At 32.6% G+C, this 19,240-nt stretch overlaps 2 protein-coding genes across 2 annotated transcripts in view; one reads left to right on the top strand and one right to left on the bottom strand.

Annotated features, from left to right (window-relative positions):
• LOC150094643 (uncharacterized) overlaps window positions 1-19,240 on the top strand; it is a 189,320-nt gene that overhangs the window by 107,553 nt on the left and 62,527 nt on the right. The window lies entirely within an intron of this gene.
• LOC150094644 (uncharacterized) lies at window positions 353-13,187 on the bottom strand. Its single transcript, XM_090411290.1, has 3 exons — window positions 12,585-13,187; window positions 9,385-9,534; window positions 353-4,572 (listed from the first exon to the last, which is right to left on the bottom strand). The coding sequence occupies exons 1-3, from the start codon at window positions 12,853-12,855 to the stop codon at window positions 4,331-4,333; spliced, it is 663 nt and encodes a 220-aa protein (XP_090267416.1). The 5' UTR covers window positions 12,856-13,187; the 3' UTR covers window positions 353-4,330.

Genomic DNA, 19,240 nt, shown 5'->3' with positions numbered 1-19,240 from the left:
ACCTACAGTAGGATTCAAATTTACAGCCCAGCCAACTAGGTCGGGTAGATATAAATAACGTATTGAAGGGTCTATAATGTAATTGACAAAGAGCAGAAAACAGAACTATCTTCATATTCTTGTTTCATAATTTTCTTGAATATTTTATGATTATATACTGCAGTAATATGACTATTACTGTAGTATATATAGCATAATGGTGTGAGAGTATATAACTGAAATTTCAACTGTACAATAGTGAAAATTAATGATTTTCATTTCATTCACTTAAGTACATGCCCATGTATGAAAAAAAAAAAAAAAATTATAACATATTGCTAAGTAACTATGACTATGAATAAGAATGACTAAGTAACCAATTTAAAAATTTATTTAATCAAATACAGAAAACAAAGTTAAAAGTCACTGTAAAATAAAATTTAAAGAAATCTAAAGTCATCAGTATATGCAAATAACTAAATTTTTTTTGTTTAACATTAGAGAGCTGCTCCAAATGTCTTGTCTTTTACACTTCACAATTAAATAAATTGTGAAGTGTAAAATTAATATTAGAAAAAAACTGGAATGTAGCAGTAAACTGCACTGCAGTCACTTACAAAATAGCAAATACAGTTATAAACATTATTTTACAAAATTGGACAACAGTAATTACATAAATTAAATACAGATCCAACATTTCTCCTATTCATTAATTCAATGCTCCATAAATAATTAACCTTGAACAAACTGGAATGTAAGAAATCTTTCCCAAAACAAGAATACCCATAAATGATATTTTGCATAACTTTATAAACCTCTCAAAAAAATGTGGTATTTAAAGCATCTTAAAGTTTTAAATCACTGTGAAGTACAATTTTCCTGAAAGCAACCTACTAATGCTACCTTGTGTTCATCATTAAAATAGAAGTAAATGCAGAAGTTAGTCAACATATCACAATTTAAGTTAAATATGTGATATCCTGAAATTAATTTACTATGTGTTAAAATTTGACATGAGTTTCTACAAAGAAATTGTCAAACATGTTTAAAATGCAAGGGATCGTCTCACATTAATAATTTCTTTTGTATCTTACTCATTAATGAGAGAATGGATGCTACCACAGATTTCATTAGATATCAGAGAGAAACAGAAAACCTATAAAGAATATACAGAAATGTTTCGCTTTCAGTTCATGCATTATGTAATTCAACTAAGAAGTTGCTGAAAATGACAGGCAGTAATAAAAACAAAGAATATGACCTGTTTAGAAATGAGGTATCCTTAACTCAGTGTTTCTCAACGTGGGGCGTATGCCCCACAGGGGACAATTTGAATATTTTGGGGAGCAATTAGAAAATGTACATGCACATATTTATATTATACTTTTCCAGAACTTGGCTGGCTATTATGCTAGGGGGGGGGCATCAAAATCTTTGAGACATTGAGGTAAGGCATCAAAATCTTTGAGATGTTGAGGTGGGGTATGATCCAAAAAACGTTGAGAAACACTGCCTTAACTGAAAGGTCATTATCACTTAAAACTGCAATTTTTATCCTAAAATTCTTGATAATGGAGACTGGAAGTATTGTACAATGAAAAACACTAAGCCAGTTATGTTTAGCCAAAAAAAATCTAACTGAAGAGAATGGCAACAAAAATCAGTTTATTACCAAGACCAGTATAACTGAAGTGGTCTATTATATAAAAGCATAAGAAATGAGGATATGACAAATATCTGTTATCAAAGTTGAATCATTGAACCTGTTCAGAAAATTACATTTTTCGTTAAATCCTAGTTATGCCTCATCAATTTCACTATTTTCTGTTAGGAGAATTCGTTATTATTTTAAATTTCATCTCATAATAACAAGATACTGAGTTACATTAGTAGGCTTTCAGAAACCAAACAGATCATAAAATTAACATAAATTATATATAATTATAAAAAAAGTCATAAATATTAAGATGCCAATAACCCACAGATTCTTTACTGAAATAACATTTATTCTCACTTCAGTGAAAAACTGCATTCATTTTCCAAATTTAAATCATCATATAAAAAAACTACACTTTCAAAATAATTATTTTGTTTTGCAAAATGACAATCACCAAACAAAAAAAAATTATAAAAACCATCTTAGAAAATATAAATAAACAACTCCTTGTTTATTTACATTTTATAAAACAGTTTGTGACCATTATATAAAATTCATATTCTTCGATAATATCAACCACAGTTCTATATCACATGAGAAGAAATATTACAATAATAAATAGGAGTACTGTATATGAATTTTCATACTTCATGCTCTGAGATTCAGCTAATCACAGATTCATTACAAGGCACTAATAATTCCTGTCTTATATGCTTCATAAGTATACAAAATAGGAAGTTTGGATGCACATGTGTGTGAGAGAATGCTACAAGAGTGGCTTCACCTTCTTGGACAGTGTCCAAGCATTGTTGAGGCACTTGGGAATGGATACCAAGTTTGACAAAAATGGATCTATATGAATCTAAATACCCAAGACAGCAACCATAAATAAGCACATGAAAAACAAGATAAAGATACTTATGTCTAGGCAAAAGTATGCATTAGTATAAAGCAGATGAAAATATATATATATGGGATAATAGAAAATTTTGTAAGGATACTGACATCAATTTTTCTTAATTGTATACCACTGCTATAGCTAGACAAAAGCTAGAACAGTTAATGTCACAAATATTTCATATTTTTTATTAGAAGTCCAAAATAACTATCTGGTACAACATACATACATACCATTCTATTTTGAGCTCTGATGGATATCAGATTTTCTCTTTTTCAGAGATATCTGCTCTGATTCACTTTTGTATTAACACATATATCTAAGTTTCAAAAATGAGTAGAATTACTTACTTCTTCAAGGAGGGAAACTTTCACATCTAGGTGGTGTCACAGACTCCCATAAAATTAATAATATTTGATCCCTATCATGTCACTAAGTCAACTTCTAATCTTAATAAATTAGCTTTTACTTTACATGTTCACTAGTGATTGTAATCAGCTGAGATTTTTAAAGATGAAGAGGCCTAGTGAAGGAAAACTCTTCATCTTGAGTCATTTGAAATTTAGCATTATTCCTCTGTTAAATTAAGTTTTATATTATATATTTCAAGAAAGATTGATTTACTCTTTTTTGATTGGGTAGATGACACTCTTTCGTGGATTTTTTTGTTCCTTTGAATTCTTTTAAATGTTTATTTAATAAAATTTTTGACCTTTGCAAGTCACACCTATTAATTTTAACAGGAATTGCTTTCTTCTGAGTGTATGACTTCAAACAGCAACAATAAAAGAAATATAAAGAGAAAAATAAAAAAGTATATATATCAAATTATTCTCCCATATGCTAATTATACCAACATTAATAGTATGATTTGCTTGAGGGCAATTTCCTTTCTCATCATAGCATTTCTCAGAAAGTACATTTTAAGATGAAGAAATTTAAACAAATTATTTGTCCATGAGTTGTAAATGTAATTTAAACATTAATGTCTACATCTAAAATATCCATTTCAAAAAATAAAAATCTAAATAGTAAATATTAAGTACAACAAAAACTAAACACAAAAGAAATGTATATGGATTACAGTCTAGTGTGATTACTTACACAATAATCACAATATTGTTCTACAAATAGAATAAAAATTCAGTATATACAAGAGGTTTTCTATGCATAGCACATTTCATGCAATACTCATAAAAAATTTTATAATTCGTACTGATTATAAAATTTTGATAATAAAGAAAACAAAAACATGCTGAACTAATACATGATACCCCATATGACTGTTTTTCTATAAAAAATACATATTATTTACATTCATGAAACCAAGAACATGATTTCATTTATTCATAAAAAGTTACCATTAACAAAAATCAGTGCATGAATACTTGTTTTTTATCAATATTTTGAAAACTGGAGGCTCATGTAAGAATACTGTGTTCAGTAAATACAGACAGAAAAATAACTATCCTAGAAAAATATACAGTATAAACTTATTTGTGTTTCAAAGAATATCACTTAAAAAATATAGGCTGAATCCCTATCACACTTTTATTATTTAAAATCATTATTATAATCTAGTTTGTTATCACATCATGTATGCTTAAGAAATAAATAAAAAGTGCAAATATTATAAAAATAAAAAGTATAATGGACTTTAAAAATGCACAGTTTATAAAAGTCTCATGTAAAGATTTCTTAGCACTGGATAGAGTAGAAAATATTTTCATTATCTTGCAAATTGGTAACTCTTCCGTTTAGTGTTAGGATATAATAGAAATTCTATGTAAAACAATTTACACTTTTGAATGTGTTTGCTCCAAGCGATACACAACTTGATGATCGCGTTCCTCTTCTTCCCGTCTCTTAACAAGTCTACTCTCAATGAAAAACAAAATTGCAGCTATGTACTCAAAGAATGTCCCAACAACAGCAAGACCAAATGACCAAGACAAGTAATTATGATCTGGATCTGGCATCCAATCATTCTGGTCTCCTAATGCTCCAAAAACTATCACTGCAAGAGTACAGAGGATCGCTAAAAATGAAAATTAAAATAATTATAAAAGTTTCAGGAGAGAGAAAAAATTAATATACAGTTATCCCTTGCTTAACGCGCCGAAATTAATTGCGAAAATCCTTTATATATGCGGCAAGAATTTTAATTAACGCACCTTTAAATGTACCAAAATTCCACCACATACGACATCATTGCTACAACCCATGGACATGGATGTCATTACAACTTTCAAAGCCTATTTTCTTAAAAAGACATTCTCAAAGGCAGTAGAAACAACAACAGGAGAAAATGCGATTAGGCTCCAAGAATTTTAGAAAAATTTTAACATTAAACACGCAGTGAAAACATTCATGACTCGTGGGAGCAAGTGTCTTCTAGCTGTATGAGAGCTGTTTGGGAAAATCTTTTGCAGAATGCGCTAATGACTTAGGTGGTTTTTAAAATCCTGTGAACAATGTGGTTGAAGAAACTGTTGCAAATGGTGAAGACGTTGGTTTTGATGGTGTTGATTCAGAAGATGCTAAATAATTATTGGATTCAAATTTAAAAGATTTCAGTTACAACAATCATCTTGAAATTGAACAATAATGCGCATATAAAGACAATGAACAAATGGAATGTGAAGATGAGGTTCCAAAGGAGATAACGATTAAAGAACTGGATGCAATATTTCCGTTTAAAATCGCTTAAGCAGCAAGTAATGGATATGGATCAAGATGTTATCGAAGAATGCTTGTTTGCCAAGGTCGAGAGAGTCATTTTGCTTATTATCATAGAACTTATGCTGATAGAAAAAAACTAAAACTGTTCAAACGACTCTTGATAACTTTTTTTTTTTGATAAAAAATTGCAGTAACTAATGTAGGTACAAACATTTATTAAACATTTACTTTGCATTCATTTTTTATCTTTCCTAAACGAGTACCATATAAAGCGAATTATTAATATAGTAATCGATCATGGACGAATTGTAATTTTTACCATTAATTATTATATTTGATTAACGCAGTAACATCAAGGGATTAATTAATTGCGTTAATCAAGGGATACCTGTAGTTATAGAACTGAAGTAATATAGCAACCGATCAGTACTACTATTATCAATGGTAAGCTGCATGATTTTAGGGAAAATATTTTAGTAAATGATTATTCAAAATTAATTCTAAAAGCAAGAGTATTACTTTGTGCAATCATAAGAATATTGTTGAAGATGAAGGGACTGTTGCACACCTGACCTTGGAAACTGGGATAATGAAGCTTATAATAAAGAAAATTAAGATAAACAAAATAGCAGTGGGTAATTTGGTTTGAAGACTTGCACCATAGGTTTAGCAAAGATTCTACATATGATACAATAAAGAACCACCCAACGTATATTGTATAAGAATGGATGTTGTTTTAGTCATCCTGGCAAGGATGTCAGAGTATGAATGAACAAAGAAATGAGATGCACAAATACATGCAGATATCCTTCTGCAATATATTAGTGATAGTAATAAAAATGTTGTGCATGCACACACAAAAAGTTCCAGTAATATTCCCAAATCATATACACAAGAGGCTGCAAATCCTATAGCAAATGAGTGCCATGTCTGGGCCTGAGTCAAGAGCAAAGTAATTTGTTGATATTTCCTCGTGAAGGAGCTAGAGAATGTAGTCTAGAGGGAATATTTCATGGATAAGGCTGTTCTTCAGAACTGAGGGGGGCAGATGGAATGAAAAATAACTGAGAATAGCTGGTTCAGTGAGTCAGCAGTTTAACTATAAAAGGATGCTGGGTAGCTGTTGCTCATAATGCTGTAGGCTGACTGGAGTCAGGGGGGAGGGGGTGCAACATATGCTAGTTCTCTGAACAGTGCCCATTAAAATATTTAAAGAAGAAAAAAATGCAGATATTGAATATCTGTATGATAGCAAGGAGTCACTAATCAACTGAACTGCTCTCTTCTGAACAGCATCAAGATTAGGTGCATCATCCCAAATGTGGGAGCAGTATTCAAAGGTTTGTATGGAATAAGTAATTGGACAGATGAAAAATAACATCTTGAGTGAAGGAGCATGTCAAGTTTTCTGGATGCTATACAAGTGATAAAATGATATCAAGAAAGGTTAGAAGTAAGAAATCTGATCTTGAGATGAAGACTATCAAAGATAAGGGGGAGAAGAATTGAGGGGAGTTTTTTTGCAATAAAAAAAAAAAGATATGAAGCACGAAGGTGACTATGTTGTTGTCGCACATCTCGTGTGTGTGTGAATAAAATGTTATGTGAAGAAAGATATTTATAACAGCTAAAAAGTAAACATGCTTTAAGAGCAGAGGTGTTATCTGAACCCAGAAATTTCATTAACTCTATAATCTGTTGAGTATACAACTGTATATATATATGAAGCTTAAGCAAGTTCTATATTATCCACATACTAAATGCTGTTTTAAATATGAGGTTTGCTAGGAGTGTACACAAAATTTAGAAATCCTCAGAATGTTATCCAAAAATTCAGTAGAATAAAAACAAAAATTAACTCAAGCAATTGCAAAGCACAAAAATAAATGCCAAAGAATCAAAATTTAAAAAATATGATGATTCCAGCATTTTGTCTACTATGTAGCTGTTGCATTAAAACCATCATTCCTAAAAATGGATGGTCAATCACTGTGCTCTGCCAATCCTGATCATTATCATAAATTCCTGATGCATAAATACTATGATAGTATTCCATCATTAAATTTACATTATTTTCCTCCAAATTAGTCATATCTGTCAAATCAACAATATATCAGATCTTATTTCATAATTCTAACTGAATCAATCCATCTAAAAATAAAAAATAAATAAATAAAAATACCCTCTGGGTCTTTTTCTGCCATATTGGCAGCAAAAACTTGTTTCGCTAACCTGTACTCTGTCATTCTATGCATACGTGACCATACTGATTTAGATTAGCTCTGCTCACACATTACTAAATGGTGACAGTGTCATGTTCCTTTCAAGTAAAGTATCTTCATCTTCAATATGAGCAAGCCATTTGTTCACTCCCCTAAATTCATTCCACTGGTTTCTCACTATGGTAGCTTTGTTTATTCTATTATCTGTTTCCAAATTCAATTTGCCATATTCTCTGCAAACGGTACCAAAATAACTGAAGTATTTTATTTCTGTAGGATATCCATTGAGGATGATATTTTCCCGAATCCTACCTAATTTCATAGTTTGTCTTTTTATTATTTATTTTCAACCAAACTTAATGCAGCAGTTATTCAATTTAGAGTCCTGAATAGTTAGTTGTATTGGATTTATTTAAGAATATAACAGCATCTGCATAAAGTAAAGAGCTGACTTTAATATTTGCAATTTTGATATCAGGTTTACTGCCAGTTTCTTTCTAATGCAATATATATAGATGATGAATCACAGTGGGCATATCAAATTCCAAGCATTGATCATCATTCATTTATTCAATAATCAAGTGGATATATCCAATAATTGGACACACCACAAGGAAGTTAGGATTGGACATTAGGTACAGAACTCTGGTCTGACTGCAGCTTTCTTTGCATTCCTTAAACCAATGTTCATTTCTTCAATAATCCACATGGAATATATCTAATAATTGGGCAAACCACAAGAAAGTTAGGATTCCATATTAGATCCAAATTCCCAGTCTGATCACAGTTGTGTGTGTGTTGGGGGGGGGGGGATCTTCTCCCGGTTATCTATTTTTGATCCTTAAACCAGTCCTGATTACATCCAAAATATTAAACTTGAGAATGAGAAATCTTTGTATACATTTGTAAAAGACATGGTTGTTATATGAAAATTAACTATTTAGATCCAATGTGCCAACACTAATATCATTCTCAGAAGTTAGTATTTTAGCATTGATAAAATTGCGTTTTTCATTACTCTTTAGGAGAAATGAAAAATACAATGCAAGATTAGTTTAATCAATGCTAATGATATTAGTGTTGGTGCACTGGGTCTAAATAGTTAATTTTCATATAACAATGATAGTGTTGTTATAATCATAAACTTCAGCACTGAAAAACACATCTGGTTATATCACAAAGTCTTGATGGGTATGCAAAAAACCATCAACTACCTTACTATATAGTTAGTGTTATGTTGCTATTTTCAAATTGAAAAATACGAATATTTGATTCTTTAGTTTTTCTCTGTCTTTTTTTTTTTTTTTTAAATTCAAGGAGAGGAGGGGAAAGCAGAACTGAAAGCATTTTTCAATTAAGAAGCCAGGACTTATTGCTCTTTATACATAATTCTTTTTAATGTGAAAATAATGCTTTTTCAAACTCTATTAATTCAATAATCATGTTGTTTTTAATTCATTTACATTACATGGAAAAGTTAATAATATTCTAAAAATAAGCATTCTTTCACCTAATTTTCTCAGCAATATTTCTTTTAAGTGAAACATCGTTAAAGCACTAAAGTTCTGCAATACTTCTGTGCCATTTAGATTCTAAAAATTGTCCAGTTTAAATCAAAATTAAAATGGCTTCACAAATTTTATAAAAGATGAAAATACCAATTTAATCCATTTAGTATTAGAGCAGATGCCACACACACAAAGCAGCATACAAATATGTAATTAAGTTCTATTATAAAAGGCATCTTAACCACCTCACCGGCCGTTATGGATCAAATACGCATCCTCATATGCTCTGTGTCCATCATATATTTCAATGTAATATCAATGGTATTATAATTTTAATATGCACTTCGCATCCATGATAACTTTGACATCTATAGATGTCTTGGCCGGTAGCGTGGTTAAAAGACAAAACATAATTCAAATGAAAGTTGCACAACTTACCTGAAACCAAAATCATCATGCCAATAATCCGTATAATGGAAACATCCTTTTCTGGACTAAGACACAGATGTAATGCAAGTATAAGTACACATGCAATCAGCAGAGCTGTGAACCCAATGGTGAAAAGAACTTGTGTTGCAATAAAAAATGCTGTAAAAAGTGTAGAATGAAATTTTTCTTAGAGGATATTTAATCAATTTAATATGTTAAAATTCATGACAGAGTATTGTAAAAAATGATAATGCAGTATGTTCAAACATTCCAGTAGTTTAAACAAATGATAAAACTAATTTTTTTCAAATATGAATCTAAGTAGGCTTTTAATTTCATAACTCTCATAATTTCAATCCCACAATGCAAAACATTTCCATATTTTTTGTTCTTCAAGGTATCTTTCTAAATAAGGTTAAGTGCCCACTGATCCTGAAATTAAACCTTGCTAATGCTTCTGCCTGGTATCTCCACTTGGGCCTGGCTCCCACTGAAGAGACCTCAATAAAGGTCAAAACTAGTCTGGGTAGTGGCTCTTCCCTTAATACATAACATCTGCAAGGAGATGTGTTTTGCATTATGGGAGATACTGAGATAGGAGTGATGTTAGCTTGCCCCACCTTTGCAACGAGTTGCCCGGTGTACCACCTTACCCTAGTCCTGAAGATACTTTCAGGTGGAAACTTTGTTTGCTCACACTTGGATAAAGGATTAAACTAAATTTATTATAATGCTTACCACATTTTGGAGTGCTTTCATTATTAAGGCTATGATGGCATTTAAATGTGGCTTTATTTCCAAGAAGAGCTGTTTAAACATAATGTCCATTAAAATCAGTGGTGCATTTTTTGTGCTGCTCTAAATAGATGTTGATTTTTCATTCAGACTGTCCACAGTAGGAAAGTCTGCATGGAGGGAGCATTATGAACTGCTGAACTTGAAAGGAGGGAGAGTGACGAGATTGATCGTGAATAGAGCATATAAAGATTTTCAGCTTAGTAGTGGCTTGAAAGCTTTACTGAGGATATAATTCTTTAAAAAAAAAAATTTTTTTTTTCATAAACACAATTATATTAGTAATTTTGTAAAATTGTTTTACTATAATCAGCATATTGTCAGGGAGATTCACTGTTTTGCTAATTTTCTTGAGAATGTAGCCGTTAGCAAAGAACTCATGATGAATGTGGTAATTCTATCCAAATTGTTAGAATTATTTTGTCTGAATAGATTTCTGGTTCTATTCAATAGTTTTCTGATAATGCTGTACTGCTGGAAGGGAAATTACATGTAGATGCACTGGCCTATGTGTAGGCTTTCTGCATGATGAGAAGGAAGGGATGTCATATAATTAAATTATTCAGTTAGATTACTGTCATCTTCTGTGGCAAACTGAGTGGTATCTTGGAGTAACTATCAAGACAGATGGAAAAATAAACTAAATAAAAATACCTAGCCTTAAAAATACTTAGTTGTTCTTATCATGTATTTGTAACCAAATCATAAGCTTTAGAGAAAAGTGTATTTTTTAACATTCTGGTAAAATTCAGGAAAAGACAAAAATCGAAAGCATATAAGTAATACGCCCTCCATTTTATCTTCTTTTTTTTTTTTTTTTGTCTTTTCCTGAAGAAACCAGAACGAATAGCTAATTTATGGGGAGCTGATGATGATGATGATATCTCAGCTGTTTGATTCAATTTAAATGAAGGAATTTGAAATAAAAAAGTTTTTTAATGCATGGGGATATGGCATTTTATAGGAAGCGCTAACTGACTAAATTACTGCAGGTGAAGAAATCTATGGCATCCAGCATAATCCACAGCAAGTTATTTGTTGTTTCTCAATACTAAATATCTTTATTAAGTAAGGACATTATTTAGAAATATGCCAATTAGGCATTTTAAATTGATTCAAATAAGCTGATGTTATGATATTAATACTTTTAAAGCAACTATTTATATGCAACTTCATCTATAATACACCTAACAAGAATGAATTCAAGCTGCAAAGTTCAGTTTCCCCTATATGTGTAATGTGTTTACCCCATAATATGTGTTATGGCTTAACTTACTTTTCACACACTGCAAATTTACATTCATGTCCTATTTTTTTTATGCCAACCCCTTCATGTTAAGAAACACAGACCAATACTAGCTATTTCAGACTAAAGCTCTTCAAATGCAAATGTCATACTAATAAAGTAACCCCGATGGGGTCCCAGGACTCCTCATAGGAAGCTATACACCTCACCAATGAATTTTTGTCTATTAACTGCATGTGTTCTCTGATAGCTCTGCATATTTCATGGAAAGAAAAAACATATTTTCCAGGAGAATAACTTCCAACTATACTCATATGAAACTTACTTCATATCACTCATATCAACTACTTCATGCCAAAAAACATCAAAGATTATTATTAATTCTTTCTATCTCAAACAACATTTAAGCCTAGATCTTACCAAATTAGTAACATTTGGTTTTGAAATATCTTCACAACTAAGTACTCTAGATGGCAGACAATTTCCATTACTTGGTGAGACCACAATCCTACTTACTGGAGGCCAATTGGCTTACAAATACCATCATGTTTGCTGTCTAAAATGGAAGGGAGTAGATTATCCCAACAAAAATGTGCACTAAACGTGTGATAATTTACAACCTGTAACAGTACGATTCATATTTTGAAAAATACATACAGAAAAGTTGACTTTCTATCAAGTTGCCTTGACATCCCCTAATACAATGCACAAATCCTTTTATATAATACCAGCATTATGGATGAAAATGCGATTTAATACAATTTCTTGTCAGGTGTAAATTACTTTCATCCCTACGGGAGGGGGGGGGGGAAGAAATCCCTTGACTGACTACCATCAGTAATGTCACTTTTATCTCTCTCTCTCTTAAAGTAACATGTTATAATCAACCAATTCCTCAATAAACTTAATAAGTAGCATTACGTATACTCCGAAGAAAACATATTAAATCATTCATAACATTAAAAGGTTCAACTTTTCCATTTGGTACTATAAATAAGCCTACATCTTTCTCTCGCTTCATGATTTCATAGTATTCTCTGAAATATATAATTTAACAAGTCTCATTTAAATGATTAATGTCTAAACTACACATTCTTCTTCTTCTGATCTAAATGAAAATTCATTTTTGGTAGCTAAGTTGAACTACAGCAACGTTTACGTTACTTACCTGGTTCTAAAAATTCCCTGAGATTCTGGTACTCATCAGTTAAAATCCACCTACATCCTGCATAATACTTTCTTTTATCAATATCAGTTGGACTCGAAAAGCTGCGAAAACAAGTCTCCCACAATCCCATCTTCACAAACAGCGCGCCATAGACGCGCTGATCAGATGCTAGCCAGTTTGGGGTACAAAAAGCAATAAAAATGAGCGAAAAACAGAACGCAGCAAATCCATATGCAAATAAACGTATCCTAGAGGTATGTAGTTTAGGCATTTTGAAGATAAGGAGCAAATATATATATATAATACTAGGAAAACAAATTCAAGGCCCACAGCTTGGCTTTATACAGCACCCGGAATCTTCCAACTCTTGTTTTCGTGTGTAGCAACATAGGCTAATATTATATTGATGCTTTTCCAGCACCTACGCTTCATGCCTGTAAAAAAGTACTTAGGCTTTAACATACGAAAAGCGTAAATAGGTCAAGTTAAGTAACAAATGTCATCAATATTACCAGAAATAACGACGCCCCACCCAAAACCGTTAAGCGTTTACAAATGCCACAATACCACACACGATGAACAGAACCGTTTACCTGTTGTCGAGAGTACAGGTGTACGTCTAGTCAAACGTAAGGCTCTAGAGCCTTAGCCAAACGTGAAACCTGGATACAGATTAGATGTTTAGTAAGCAATTGTGTGCGAGGTTCTGAATCTTATTATGATATGATTTGGGAAAAGAGTATATAATGATAAAACGGAAGCGGCAAACAAAAAGAAGGAAATTTTATGCTGAAATAGCGTTATCGTATTAGCTTATTGTTACCGTTTGCAACGGAGGCTGGCCAATTTATATATTTCAACCATTCACAGCTAGAGGCGAAAACAGCATTATACAAGTTTTCTAAATGACAAAACTTGACATTACGATTGAGTAATGAGAACGGATTAAACGTTTTAAAAGTGCTTTAAATATCACATTAAAAAAACTTTTTCTATAAATAAAACTAATTACGTAAGTTTTTTGTATAAAATCGTATAACAAGTTTATCTTCCATATATAACAATAAGAAAAATAGTAGTTATAAAAAAGCTCTGACCTTTCCGTGGACCAGGTAATGATTGGATGGAGCCAAAGCAATTAGTAGGCAAGTTTTTTCTTTTTTTAATTGCGTTCGTTCTTCTAGTTTGTTTTCTCTTTTTTCCTCGCAGCATAGAAGATCAATGCTGAACCATTGGTTACCATTTAGCTATCGCAGGTTTACAATATCTCACAAGTAGCACGATAATATGCGATTCTAAAATATATATATATATATATATATATAGTACCGTCGACAGAGTGTAGCATAGAGGCAGCCTGCCTCACGGTGTGGTTTAATAAGAGCGCTCGTTCAGCCATATTGCGTAAGCGCCGTCGCTACGCTATTATATTATTCCTGACACCTCCAAGGAGTCCAAAGACTCATCGCTGGAGGACACCTACTATTACAACTGTCTCAACCACTACACCGAACTTCTACTACGAATCAACGCCATCTACTGCCCACCTCCACAACCAGTATTTTTTGTCTGTAAATTGCTTGTGTTCTGAAGGGCCGATTTGTCTGTATGTGGGATGAAAAACCCGAGTTTCCGGGAGAAAAAACCCTGCTACCTCCGTATGAGATCGGCTAACTCACCTTCGATTGAAAATTATATACATTATTATTATTATATATTCCTGTTAGCGGAACATGTGCGGAGAGAAGTTTTTCCAAACTTAAACTGATTAAAAATTATTTGTGAACAGTAATGACCCAAGAAAGATTGGTTGGTCTAGCAATTATGGATAGAGGCGGACATAGCTTATAATTTAAACTTAGCAGACCTTATAAACAGTTTTATTGTGCGATATCCCCGTAGAGCAAACATTTAATTAATATTTTTATGTAATCGTTTTGCGTTAATGTTTCTCTTGTAATAAAAACAAAATAGCATTTGGAGATTTTCTTATATTTTTGTCTAATAATTAATCAGGGGAGATATTTAGTTGTTTGCCTCAGGGCGCGATCTAATCTGGCGACGGCCCTGTATGTATGTATATATATATATATATATATATATATATATGTATATATATGTATATATATATATATATATATGTATATATATATATATATATATATATATATAATTACTCTATTACTAGTACTGAGTAAGAGTAATATTACTTCATGGTGTAACTTCAGATTTTTTCTGCCTCTGCCAAATATGTCAAAATACCTTTTGATGCCATCCCTTAATTTCTTAGACCCCTTAAACTCTTTCATTATTCTTAATAAGGTCATGGATCCTCCGCATAATTAAGCCAGTAACAATGTCGATGATAGAGATAGACAAGCAGTGCCACATACGGTACTGTTTATATAAAGTTTATATATAGAGAGAGAGGTCAGTAGGTTGCGACGTCTCTGCTTGGTCAAGTGGGTAGTGTCTTCGGTTCTCCAGCCAGCAAGTCGTGGTTTCGATTCCTACTCAGGGCCAACTTTATCATTAGGTGAACCTAGGCAATCCCCCTAGGGGTACTAAGTAAATATCCACATGTGTAGGTGTACGTGTGCTTGTGTGAGTATGACAAAATATATATAGAGAGACGATGTGTAGGGGCGCCTGAAGTTTCTTTGCTTAAGGGCATCAGATACTCTCGGACTGGCCTTGTTCCTACTACAGACATGGATGTCTGTAAAATTTCGGTGCGAGAGGAATTTCATCACCGGGTGTGAAACCACCATCCTACTTACTGTATATTACGTATTTTAGTGAATTTAGGGGTGGCATGTACCCTAACAACGGTCCTGCTGGCGAAGATTCTGCCGTTAGACTGGGAATTAGACATTTTTCATTCTTACAAAAATGTGAAGAAAATGTCGAATTATTAACAGAAATAGTGGATACTAAAGATCCAGCCTTATTTTGCTAATTGATAATGTCAAATTATTTTTTGTCTTATTCATCAGACGGCTTAGCGTTGGCGCTTGAAACATTTTAAAATGCACTGATAAGTTTGCTGCCATACACTGTCTTTTTTTTTTTTTTTTTGTATCCCTTGTTCTTAATGTCAGAGACATAACGGAAGTGTTGAAGAATACTTTCAAATTGACATATAAACTTCAATATTAAAAGAAGTAACAGAATGGTTTGGTATTTTTGGTATATAAAATGATAAGCTTTTTATGTAACGTTTATTGTCAAGTTATTTGAAACTCAGGGGCTACCCTGAGTGTCGAGTCTTCAGAATTCAAGGAGAACCGGGCTACCAGTCCAGAACTCGGGGGATTGGGCGCCAGGGGGGGGAGCCCCTTTCGAGTTTTCAAAATTCGAGTCATCAGAATTCAAAGAGAACCCGCCTACCAGTCCGGAACTCGGGGAGCGCCAGGGGGCAGAACCGTCCCTTTTGACTCGACACTCAGGGTAGCCCCTGAGTGGCGAGTCATCGGAATTCAAGGAGAACCGGCCTACCACGGAACACGGGGGATGGGCGCCAGGGGGCGGAACCTCCTAATTAAGAAATAAACAATTAAAAAACCGACAAGTTTCGTTCGTCGTAAAACTTACATCATCAGCGGTAATGATATATAAAAGTTCAACACAACAAAAGTTTATTAACAATTAATTACACATATTAGATGTTTTTTATATCTTCACAACTGTTAATTAATTGAGAAACCAGAATACAAATGAATGCAATATTCCAACACGCATACAGTAACGAATACATCATTTGTATTCGGATTTCTCAATTAATTAACAGTTGTGAAGATATAAAAAAACATCTAATATGTGTAATTAATTGTCAATAAGCTTTTGTTGTGTTAAACTTTTATATATCATTACCCCTGATCAGGGGCGCACCAGTAGTGTCCGGAGCCTGTGTGCAAAATTTTAGTTGGTGCCCATATCCCCCCCCCCTCCAATAAAATAAATCACTTTAAAAAAACGTTTTTTTTTTTTTTAAAGTATTTCCTTCTCTTTGACGACTGTGTGCGTTGCACACATGGTCGGCGCGCCCCTGCCCCTGATGATGTAAGTCTTACGACGAACAAAACTTGTCGGGTTTTTTTAATTGTTTATTTTTTAATAAAGTCTATATATATATATATATATATATATATATATATATATATTAATATGTGGTCTCAATTCCGAAAACTACCTACAGAATGGTTTGCTATTGCATTTCCATCAGAAATTAGTGAAATGAGAAAAATTATACCTACATTTTTTTATATTATTTATTTATTCGAATTAAAAGATCTTAACTCAGAAGGCTTAAATTAATGGCCCTTTTTTATCGTACACATGAGAGGTCACGCGCAAGTGTTTAATGAGAAAGAAGAAATCATTAATAATTGTATAATATAAGCACGTAAACACAAGAAAGATATTTAATTAGCCAAATATTTCCTTCTTCTTATTGTGCTATCTTCTATCGAAGGTCAGCGACCATCTTGGCGAACAAACTGCGCTCTTGTGTTAATCTGAGCAGTTGTGCACTGCTCTTTCCTGTCCACGTCTTGATGTTGTCAAACCATGATATTCTTTTTCTTCCTCTAGTTCCTTTGCCATCAATTCTTCCTACCAAAATAGTTTGTAGAAGTTGGTATTTGCTGTTTCTCATGATGTGTCCAAGATATGATGTTTTTCGTTTCTTGATTATTTGTACAAGATGTTTAGCTTTGCCAATGGATTTTAAGACATCTTCATTGGTAATTTTTTCTGTCCATAATATCTTTAGCATTCTTCTGTATAGCCACATCTCAAAGGCTTCGATTTTCTTGATGGTTGTCGCCTTCAATGTCCATGTTTCAACTCCATAGAGCAGAATAGACCACTCGTAGCATTTCAGCATTCGGCATCTGACTTCCATGTTTAGGTCTTTATTGCAGAATAGTGTTCTCATTTTCATGAAGGACTGCCGTGCAACTTCAATCCTTGTCTTTATATCTATTTCTGGATCCCACCGTTCATTAAGCCAGCAACCAAGATATTTATATCTTGACACTTGATCAATATTTTTCCCATTGAGTGTCAGTTTCATTGATGAGGCTGGATGTTTGCTGATGATCATGTATTTTGTCTTGTTGATGTTTATATTTATTCCCATTCTTTGGCTTTCTGTGTATACTCTGTCAATGAGTTTTTGGAGATCCATAATATTATCTGCAATTAGCACGGTGTCATCTGCATATTGTAGGTTGTTAACAATCTTTCCATTTATTGTGATTCCCTCTGGACATTCTTCCAATGCTTTTTTAAAAGATTACCTCTGCATATATGTTGAACAGGAGTGGTGAGAGCACACATCCTTGTCTCACTCCTTTTTTGATGTTAATATCACTGGTGGTAATGTTGTCTAATTGAACGGTAGCTGACTGATTCCAATACAGATTTGTTATTAGTCTTATGTCTTGTTCGTCTAGCCTTATTTGTTGAAGGATTTCTATTAAGTTGGTGTGTCTGACTTTGTCGAATGCTTTTTCAAAATCTATGAAACACAAAGACAGATTTCTGTTTTTCTATGCATTTTTGTATCAATATTTGGGTACAGAAAAGGGCCTCTCTAGTACCAAAACCATTCCGAAAGCCGAATTGTGTTTCACTTAGAGTTTCTTCACTTTTTCTATAAATGCGATTCTGAATTACTTTCAAAAATATTTTTAATGTTTGGCTCATTAGACTAATAAGTCGGAAGTCACCACAGGAATTCGCTTTGGGTTTCTTTGGGATAGTGATAAATGTAGATTTGAGCCAATCTGATGGAAATTCATCACTTTCATGTAATTTATTAAATAGTTTTTCAAGAAGTTTGATGTTATCTGGTTCGATTAATTTTAAAAATTCTGTTTGCACACCATCTGGTCCACTGGCTTTTCCTGTTTTACTTGTTTGTATAGCATTCTCTATTTCGCATTTCATGATTGCTGGTCCTTGAATGTTATCTTTTATATTTATAGGCTTCTGTCTAGTATCATTGAAATGTTCTGTTACATATTTTATCCAAATCTGTGCTTTATTCTCTTCTTCTAGAACTATTTTTCCATTTTCGTCTCTTAGAGACACTATTTGCTTTTTCCTCAGTTTTCCGGAAATTTCGTTGATTTTCTTATACAATTGAAATTATCATGTTGTTTCTGAAGCAGTTCAATTTCAGTACATAGATTTTTCATCCAATTTTCCTTGGCTTCTTTTTATTTTTTTCTTGATGATGTTATGTGTTTCTGTATACCTGGCTAGGTCTTTGTTTTTATACATTCTTCTTGTATCAATAAGAGAAAGAATCTCATCTGTCATCCATTCCTGTTGTTTTATATTATTCACATAACCTACTTCTTTAATACTTGTTGTTACGATGGCATTCTTTAAGCTATTCCAAAGAGATTCCACACTTTTATTTTCTTCTATGTTAATCTGTTGTAATCGCAGGTTAAGCTGTGTCTTGGCACTTTTATTTATGTTCGGGTCTTTCAGTTTTTCTACATCAATTTTCTTTTTCTTCTTTTGTGATTTTTTAGCTGATTTTAATCTAAGACGTACTTCTGCAACTATGGGATTGTGGTCTGATGAGATATCTGCTCCAGGATAAGTCTTTGCACTCTTTATACTACTGTGGAATCTTT

The sequence above is a fragment of the Typopeltis vanoorti genome, chromosome 21, assembly GCF_054136105.1.
Source record: "Typopeltis vanoorti isolate ZY-2024b chromosome 21, IOZ_Tvanoo_1.0, whole genome shotgun sequence".
Taxonomy (NCBI): Eukaryota; Metazoa; Arthropoda; class Arachnida; order Uropygi; family Thelyphonidae; genus Typopeltis; species Typopeltis vanoorti.
This window is presented reverse-complemented; position numbering and strand designations above follow the sequence as displayed.

What these genes read in the sequence shown, in the direction of transcription:
- LOC150094644 (XM_090411290.1), bottom strand. Translation starts at nt 12,855, where the DNA reads ATGCCTAAACTACATACCTCTAGGATACGTTTATTTGCATATGGATTT. An exon ending in CAGGGAATTTTTAGAACCAG is followed by an intron (nt 9,535 to 12,584) that starts GTAAGTAACGTA and finishes CACTTTTTACAG; the next exon opens with CATTTTTTATTGCAACACAA. An exon ending in CATGATGATTTTGGTTTCAG is followed by an intron (nt 4,573 to 9,384) that starts GTAAGTTGTGCA and finishes TTTCATTTTTAG; the next exon opens with CGATCCTCTGTACTCTTGCA.